We start from the raw sequence: 10019 nt of genomic DNA, 5'->3' as shown, positions 1-10019 counted from the left end.
TTTCAAATAATTATGCAGTACACCTTAAACTTATACAATACTGTATATCAATTATATTGCCACAGAACTGGAAAAAATATATTATTGGCACATCTATCTAATGCTGCTAATATTACTAGTATACTATTATTATTATTATTATTATTATTATTACTATTGCTATTAATACTATTATTACTGCTATTGTTACAATTATGATTTTATTGTTATTGTTATTATTAGCAATTGGGTCTGAACTAGAAACTCTCGTTGCTCCACTGTCTGCAGTCCACTTCTTAATTCCAAATTCCACCATTCAATCCAGGCTTCTCATTCTTTGATTCTCCACAACTGTACGTGTACTGGTTGATCTAGATCAATCTTCCAAACCAGACTGTGAGTCTATGGGATGAGGTAAAGGGACAAGGAGGGCCTGAGAGTGATGCCTCCTCAAACAGGGAACTCACAGACTGCCAATATGGAAGTGGAGCAGGAGATGTCATTCCACTTGCCGCTTGTCTTGATCATCACACAGTCTTCTCCAGAACCAATATTGTTGGGTTCACCATCCTCCCAATTGAGATAAGTCTGCTTATTTCCTTTCATATCCAGAAACTGTCCTTCAGTCTTCTCATCTGTGATGCCCAGAAAGGCATCTCCTCCGGTTGCATGCATGATGGCGTTATTTTCTGCCTCATTCTTGGGGGTGGCCACAGAGGCCCCGAACTGGGTGCATACAGCCTTAACTCTGTCAAATGGCATACTTCCACCATAGCTCAAGAAGAACTTCTTCCCAATTTTTTTGCCCAGAGAGAAGAACAGCCCTAAAATGAGAAAATGTGGGTGATACTGACTTGTCTAAGCCCAACCCATTATTTTTCTGGATAAAGACCTAGATAGAGTTGTTACATAAATTTGAAATTAGATGACCAATCAATTGTGTGTGTGTGTGTGTGTGTGTAGTTATGTCCCAGGTAGATTGGGGGACATACTGATAGCACACACAAAAATTATTTTTTTGTTTATCTGAAATTCAAATTTAGCTGGGTGTCATGCTTTTTCTTTGTTAAATCTGATTTGAAGAGATAGATAGGAACCTATATAGATATCTGCCCTCTAGTGTTAGAGTTCTGGAAAACATATCATTTGAGATTTGGAATTTATCCCAAAATTAACTTGAGAAAAAGCAAAAATATCTGAGAATATTTGTCCTAGGCCTGCAGGGATAGATAAAAACCATAATGGCCTGATCTCAACATCAGCATAACAAAGGGACACAGGTCCCATTTTCAGTATCCAGAGAGTACAAAGCACAGAATTAGGGCCTCCAGAACAGACAGTTTTAATTTGTAAGCTACCTCTGCCACTTAAAAGCTGTGTGTTTGAGTACACAGTTAACATCCTTTTCCCACTCTTTCTACCAGTGGTGGTCATGAGTATTACATGAGATCAGAATATGAGAAACAACTCTCTCGATATTATGAAGTAATAATATTTTTAATGTACATTTGTTGCTATCCACCTTGCCAAAGTTGAAGCTGTCTGAAAGGTAAGAAAGAAAGCTTACACTTTTTGATAAGGTCCAATTCTGCTTGTAGAGCTTGTATTTGTGAAGTAACCGGTGATCCACTACAATCTAGAAAGTTAAAACAAAGTGAAAAATGATTAGTGTGATGAAGTTTCAGAACTATATGGGGATGGGGAACTTTTTCACATAAAATATAATGGTTGGTTTGTTTGTTTTACGTTGCTCTTTGCTTTTTAATGTAAAATACTGAAAAGAAAGAGAAGTACCAAAACATCCAGACCAACATTCAGACCAAAACATCACTCTTCAACTGGTGAATTTTAGGCACACACCCACAAACATGTGCACACATATCCACTCTGATGACCTAGCCTGAGAGCACCCCATAACCTAAGCTCTTTGCTATTTTTTTTCCAAACAAATAATTCTATCATAGATACAATAAATCTCTTGGAAAATTATTATGAGCTACTGAATATGGACTTAAATACTTATAAGGTTTTGTTTTTTGCAAAGTTTTGCTTTTGTTGCTTTGTTTTGTTTTTTTCCCCAAGTTTGTTCTGTTAATTATTAAATTTACTATTAAAAGATTTTTGTGCAGGGCCTCCCCGGTGGTGCAGCAGGTTGAACACAGTGCTGTGGAGCTGTCCACAGCCTTTGCAGCACGGGTTCGATTCCTGGCCAGACAGGGAAATACCCATATGGCACGGCAGACCTCTCCTGTCTCGCCCGCTACTCCCCTCAGCAGTGCATTTCAGTAGTTCTGCTCCCCGCTCTGTCTCTGGTGAATCCTCTCACCCTCGCACGCCCCTGGTCTGTACCCCAGCTCTTGTATAAATAAAATAAATCTTTAAAAAAAAAAAGATTTTTGTGTTTCCAAGATGAGAGGGTACGAGGCAAGCCATGCGTAACAAATGGCAGAATGGCCTCAGTAGGGCACTGCTTCTCTCATTAAGAAACGGAATTTGTTTTCCTTCTCCTCGAATATGGGTTTGTCTTGTGACTTTTGACCAACAGAATAAGGCAGAAGTGCTAGTAAAGATGTTCTAAGCCTTCATGAAGTTTGTTGTACTTGTGGGAAACTGTAATCACCTCTGTGGAAAAACCCAGACTAACCTGCTGGATAATGAGACACTAGCGGCTCAATTACCCTCCTCACTCCAGCCGACAAACAAACAATAGCCATACACGTAAATGACACTGCGGGTCATTAGTTGACCACAGACATATGAATGGGATTGCTAAGACTTGGCTGATCCATAAAATTGTGATTTAAAATAATGACTGTGGTTTCTTATTTGTTTCTTATGGAGTAAAGACATGCCACTTAAATACTGATGCTGTGAAAATGGACATAAGTCCAACACTTCAATGCTTATTATCTTCTCTTTGAACAAGAGTCTTACATTGAATTTTTTTCAAATGAAAAACCAGGATTCAGTTTCTCAGAGAGGTGCAGGTTAGAGATTGGCCCTGAAAGGTTTGTGAGTCAATATTTAGACACTGATAGCAGCCCTGGAGCAGACCTTGGAGTATTAATTGTGTTTGGAAACAGAGTTCCATCTTCTGAAGCAGCAGAGGGGGCACAGGCACCTGTCACCGGGTAGATACCCTGAGTTCTCTCTGTTTAGACCTTGCTGAGGTAGGTTCCTTACCTGGACATGTTCCAGGGTCTCCTTTTTGACCCTTTGATCCTGCTAATCCAGCAAGCCCTTGAATTCCTGGAGGCCCCAACTTTCCAGGAGGGCCTTGCAGGCCTCTGAGACCTTGACCTAATGGAGAACAAAGGAAACAATTTAGTGTATGTGTTCTTGCTCTTTATCTACAAGAATTTGATGCCCAATCCTTTTCCAGGAAAAGGGACATTGACCCACGGCCAACTATTCTAAACCACTGCACTCCCAAATAACTAGAGAAGAAAGTCCTCTTAAGTCTCAAGGGATGTCCTTTCCTGAAAGCCAAATTCTGTAGCAGGGAGAGGGACCACATGTCGCCCCTTTTGTGTGGAAATATTATGTGCCAGAGATTCAGAGCTGTATCTCTATTTTGAATTATAATATGTAGTTAAATGTATGCAACCTACCTAATAGTAGGTAGTCACCCTAGTCACATCTCCAGACAATTCCCTCTGCAAAGCAAAGAGCCAGAGACAGACCAGCAAAGTTGTACCTGGTTCACCCTTCTCTCCCTTGGCGCCATCACGGCCATCTTTTCCTGGGAAGCCATTGATGCCTGGAGCTCCACAGGCCATCACAGGGCAGGTCTGTGGAACATTTTCACACTTTTGCGTTTCAGAGCAAGACACTGCCACCACACTCAGGAGAAGGAGAGGAAGTGATGAAGACAAGGACATGATCCTTACCTTAGTGTGAGAAAAGGGAAGATCATTTTATCCATTTCAGTCAATCAATGTATATTTCCTGTGTCATTCAGCGCAAAGAGGACTATACATTACCAGTTGGCTTAGGGGGTGGGAGCAAATGGAGACCCAGAAATCGGTTGGAGCTCCTCTTCCCTTTGGGTCCACCTGCCACCTGAATCCCTTCCTCCCATCTGGAGAGTCTGTTGCCTTCCAGGGCCAGTGAGCCAACACTTGCACATTTGAAGGCACTAAGCTGCAGACTGGTGATCCAGAGAGGAAGTCACTAGCCCAGTCAAGAATTAACTTGATTTTGCTTCCTCTTTATACTTTATTTCCCAAGAAAGAGAAACTTGCCTAGGACAGCATTTTTTCTGGAAAATTTTTACTACTTTTGTCCTGGCAGGGAGTCAAATCCTTCTCTCCTTCCTAGCAGGAATTCTCTGTGTTCTTGAGTCTAAACTATTGGCAATTAAGACACCTTTCTTGATTTTCCCTTTTGTTTCTCAATCCTAACATTTCATTTGTCCTTCAAAACTCTCCTCTTCAGGCCTCCCCTGGTGGTGCAGCGGTTGAGTGCTGGGCTGCAAAGCTGCCCACAGCCTCTGCAGCACCAGTTCAATCCCCGGCCCCCGGTGAGGGTCCCACATGGTGCGCAGACCTCTCCTGCAGTGCCCGCTGCTCCCCTCAGCAGTGTATTTCGTTGGTCTACCTGTTCTGTTCCCCACTGTGCTCTGGTGAATCTTCTCACCCCCCATGCTTCTGACTGGACCCAGTGCTTGTATAAATAAACAAACAAATAAATAAATAAATCTTTAAAAAAACTAACAAACAAACTCTCCTCCTCAGAATATGTCTGCAGCCCAGCCTTGTGGGTCTATTCCTCCCTCCATGAGTCTCTTTGTAAATTCAGGCAGTCTCATTTGTAAATCATCAGGAAAGTTATAGACACTGCATTATTAGCAGAGATACCTCCACACCCCAGCATAGAATCGGCCTGCTACCTCCCACCTAAAAGTTTTCTCTTGGCCTCCAAGGTCAAGTCAACCTCCTGGATATTTGACCTAGAACCCTAGATCCATTCATCAGAAGTGACTTACTGGGTCTTCTGCAGAGCAGGACAGCACTGAGAGGGATGCTGACCTGCTAGATGGTTAAAGGTGAGGCGGAGGCTGGATTCAACCACAGGGAGTCCAAACAGCCTTAAGAACAGGGACAGCATAGGCCCAGATTAATTAGCAACTCTTAACCCCAGATTAATAATTAACTCTTAGGATTATACTAGAGACACTTTTAAGGTATTTCCCAGGGGTCTCTGCACAGTGTTTGGTCACTGTCTGTTTTAATACTGCATAGTTCCTCCTTAAATGGACAAGCATTTTTACTCTACTCATTTCTGAGCCACCATAAGTGGGCTCACAAAGTTTGTCATGCCAAGATCCTTGCTTCCAACAGAGAAACATAAAGAAACCCATGAATTCACACATACACACGTTTATTATGTATACCAACCATACACACAGGCATGCACATGTGCACACATACTTTTCCATGGAGGCTGAAAAGACTCTTTGAAGCCTTTAATACACCAAGAGCACTCTTGCCCTAGGCTCCATGCTCACCATTATCCTGCCTGGACATCCCCACTGGTGTATCACCAGCTGGCTCTTTTTTCTTTTTTTCAGATATCTCTGTATCAGAGAAACCTGTCTTGATCACTTTACCTAGCCACTCTCTTCCTCTTAATTTGCTTCATTTTTTTCTTTCACTACTTATACTGCATATTATCCTTTAGTCATTTATTTTAATCTTCTATTTTCATTGTGTATATATAAAATATATACTACATAAAAATGGCCATTTTGACCATGAATGTACAATTTATTAGTATTAAGTGTGTTCACATTGTTAAGCATCTGTCTCTCAGACGGATTCCTAACTGAAACTCTGTACTCATTAAACAACTCCCAATTTCCAGTCCCACCCCAGTTACTGACTGTTCTACATTTTGTTTCAATTATTTTGACTACTTTAAGGACCATCATACAAGTGGAATCATACAGTGTTTGTCTTTTTGTGGCTGACTATTTTCACTTAGCAAGTCTTTAAGGTTTATCCGTGTTGCAGCATTTATCAGAAGTTCTGTCCTTTTTCAGACCTGTGTAATAGTCCACTCTATATGCATTACACACTTTGGAAGCCTCATTTTTCACTAGAAAAAAAAAAAAGAAAACAGGAAGTAACCCAAGTGTCCTTTAACAAGGGAATGGATAAACTGTGGTAAATTCATCCATACAATAGAAAACTCACAGAACAAAGTGGACAGATGACTGATTTACTTAACATGGATGAGTCTCAAGAGTATTATGTTGAGTAAAAGAAATATAATCTCAAATGTTTGTAAATTGTGTGCTTTTTATATAATGTTATTAAATGATGAAATTATAATAATAAAGAACAGATGAGTGTTTGGAAGATTAGTGTTTGGCAGGGATTAGGGGCGTAGAGATGGTATAACAATAAAGGTGTATAATGGGGAAGATTCATTTGGATGATGGAACAGTCCTATATCTTGATTGTGGTGGTTACACAAACCTATGACAGCAAAAAAAAATCTCATAGAACTGTACATCAAGAAAAAAATAACGGTTAAATCCAAATAACTTCCGTATCTTATTGTTATATTGTTCTAATGCCAGTTTCCTCATTTGAAAGGATACCATATGTAGCAGCAGGAAGGGCACAGTGCAGGATTTCTATGACTCAAGCAGACAGGGTAAAGGAAGAGAGAGTCCTGGAGCCCTCGGTGGCTTTTTCTGGCTTTTATTGGGATTTACCAGGTGCACGGCCGACAGAGGTGGGGGGGTGGGGTGGGGGGAGCTAGGAGGCTGGCAGGCCTCCCAGACCCCAGAAAGTCTTCTCTCTCTCTCTCTCTCTCTCTCTCTCTCTCTCTCTCTCTCTCTCTGAGCTCTCCGGCGCTCTCTTGTGGCCTCTGCTTCTCTCTTCTCCTTCTGGTCTGGTCTGGTCTCTTTCACCCTCTTTCTCCTGGTTCTCTTTCATTCTGCTGTTCTGCTCTGCTGGCACCCCTGTGGCGCTGCCCTTATAAGCCCAGTCTCAGCCCAGGTGTATCCACGTACATATGCCCCCAACCTATTCCAGGTGTCCACCATCAGATATGCATTCAGGACCGCGGGATCCATCATCAATCCTAATGGTGGGAAGGCAGAAAAGCCTGATACTTTTACTTACCCTACACCATCCTATCATTGATGAATGATGGATGAAGAATGTAGAAGATCTCTTTACTATTTTTTTAAAGATTTATTTATGCATACAAGAGCTGGGGCACAGGCCAGAGACAGAGTGGGGAGCAGAACAGGCAGATCTACGGAAATACACTCCTGAGGGGTGCAGCGGGCAAGACAGGAGAGGTCTGCTGCGCCATGTGGGTAGCTCCCTGGCCGGGGATCAAACTTGTGCTGCAGTGGCTGTGGATAGCTTCATAGGTTGTGTCTTAGCTAATTGTGCCACCAGGGAGGCCCCTCTCCTTACTATTTTTTTCAACTTCTATGTGAGACTGAAAGAAAAAGACAAATTTCAAAAGAAAAAAATTTCTAACAGGAGTCTCAGGGAAGCTGTGAGTCCTACTCCTGCTTTCTTCAGAGCTTAGTTCATTCCACAATTTGAAAAATCTGTGCAATGACTTGAAAGTGAGAAAAGGATGGCAAGTTCCCAATGCAATGCTACTCAGTCTGACTTGACCCACAGTCTGAGATCCAAGTGATAAGAGATGAGAAATGAGCCAGTTGATAATAAGACCTACAAAGTTATTTCAAGGGTCAATAGGAGGAATAACAATGGAAGAGTGATAATCAAATTAGAATTTTCAACACTTACTCTCTCTACCATGTGAAGGATTGAAAGAGTATAAGACTAGGGCCTCCCCGGTGGTGCAGCGGTTGAGCGCTGGGTTGCGAAGCTGCCCGCAGCCTCTGCAGGGCCAATTCTATCCCCGGCTGCTCCCCGGCTGCTCCCCGGCTGCTCCCCGGCCACCGAAGGAGGGTCCCACATGGCGCGCAGACCTCTCCTGCCCCCCGCTGCTCCCCTCAGCAGTGTACTTCGGTCCTTCTGCCTGCTCTGCTCCCCGCTCTGGCTCTGGTGAATTCTTTCACCCTCCCGTGCTTCTGACTGTACCCAGTGCTTGTATAAATAAATAAAAATAAATCTTTAAAAAAAAAAAAAGAAAGAGTATAGGACTAGAAATATAATCAGCCTTTCAAGAAGTAATTACTATTATCAGCAGATGAAAGTGGCCAGAATTCAGATACAGTACCTAGATCAAGAAAATGGACACATTTGTGAAACAGCAACAAAATATAATTGACAGACCTTGAGAACTGGCTGCATATGAAATGGTAAACAAAAGAAAACTTTCTCTGGACAAACAAATTTGACTTGACTATCTGGCTACCATACAACTGAATAGGAAATCAAAGCAAAGGAACAATGGTTTCATATGGGGGGAGATAATGGGTATCTTGTGGGTAAACATTTTGAACTGTGTGCTGGTGATCAATAGAAGGGATTGAATGGTAACTAGGAAGCAAAATTTATTTGATGCTGAGCAACATTTTTAATGAACTGTTATTATTTTTGCTTAGAACCACTGGAATGTAGGCCAGAGGGTCGGGGGGAGGGATTCACCAGAGACAGAGTGGGGAGCACAACAGGTGGATCTACTGAAATACACTGCTGAGGGGAGCAGCGGGCAAGACAGGAGAGGTCTGCTGCACCATGTGGGTTAGCTTCCTGGCCGGGGATTGAACTCAGGTCATTGCAGTGACCAGTGATAGCTTCATAACACTGAGACTTAGCCCTTAGGCCACCGGGGAGGCCCTCTAATTGAATTGTTATAAAATGTCATGTTAGCTTGGGGTGGTGAGGCTGCCCCTCATGGGAGCCTCATCAGAGTCCTCAGAGCCACGTGTTGGGGGTAGTGTGAAGATCCAATGCCAGAAGGCATGTGGATTAGATTCCCTTCCAGATCTCTTACAACTGAACTATTACAGGCTTGTGGAAAGTGTGGTTTCCTTACATCCTGTTGACCTATCCCCTGTGCCTGGAAAAACTCCAAGTTGTTACAGAGCCACATGCCTAAAGAAAACGATAGAAAACAGGAGATTCAGGGACTCAAAGGGTTGTAAACAATTTATTAATCTTTATTCTCTGCTCCTTAGCAGCCAGATCTTCTTCTTGTTCCTTCTCCAAAGTGGCAGAAGATGAAATGAGGTTGCTGACTCTAGGTCACACTGGAGGTGATGACCTTGATCACAGTGCTTGTTTTTATTGAACACAGTCCAGAGGTCAGGAAGTGCCCTCCAGACCCTGACATTTCCTGGAACTGGATTAGGAACAGGGTGGGCATCTGGGTGAGAAGTTAGTCCATCAGTTGACTCACTGCCCTGGATGGTGCCCTATTCTGAGCCCCTTCCTACTCTCCACAGCCTCCAGCAGGCCTCTCCCAGCACTGAGTAGCCTCTCCACATTCATAAGCCCCTGACTACCCACTTTGCACTCCACCTCATGGATAAGTCCACTAGGCACTTGTGTTCTGAACATAATTTAGATTTTTTTCTGGACCTTAAGTCCTCCCTGGCACTGCCCTTACTCTGGTACTTCTGCCAGCCATCCAAGACGCTACAGAGATGCCTGAGTCTCCGATCTGTAGGACAGCCTGCCCCACCCCTGCCCCTTTCCTCTGGCCCCAGACTGAACCCCAGCTCTCCTTTCTGGGCTATGTAACCTTGACCAAGTTCTATCTTCAAATCTTTGGTTTTCTCATGTGTGATCTAGGACACTACTCCTTAGCTGTGCCATGTGTGGAGTGTCCTCTTGTCCCTGAGCACAGCTCACCAAGGCAGCCTGCGGGAGATGGCCTTCACTGCCTCCAGGTGACTCCTCCAGCTGACCATGAGTTGCCTTCTCTCCTCATGAAGCAGTGTTCTTGGGTGACCTCCTATGGGAGGTTTGGCTTGAGATTTTGAAATCAGCAGGGTGGTTTAGGTTCATGACTATGAACTTAGATTCACCAGATATTCTGGCTGGGCCTATGTTTGTATAACTATAAAACAAGATTTTGGGCCTCTTGGTGCA

At 43.1% G+C, this 10019-nt stretch overlaps 1 protein-coding gene across 1 annotated transcript; it reads right to left on the bottom strand.

Annotated features, from left to right (window-relative positions):
* Positions 1–429: 429 nt before the first annotated feature.
* MBL2 (mannose binding lectin 2) lies at positions 430–3860 on the bottom strand (the record flags this gene model as incomplete). The annotated part of the gene is made up of 4 exons (XM_084245459.1): positions 430–803; positions 1547–1615; positions 3163–3279; positions 3677–3860. 4 exons carry the CDS (start codon positions 3858–3860, stop codon positions 430–432), a joined length of 744 nt encoding a protein of 247 aa, XP_084101585.1.
* Positions 3861–10019: the final 6159 nt, after the last annotated feature.

Source organism: Talpa europaea (genome assembly GCF_964194135.1).
Source record: "Talpa europaea genome assembly, chromosome: 10".
Lineage (NCBI taxonomy): Eukaryota > Metazoa > Chordata > Mammalia > Eulipotyphla > Talpidae > Talpa > Talpa europaea.
Note: the sequence above shows the minus strand (reverse complement) of the source record. Positions and strands in the feature narration are given on the sequence as shown.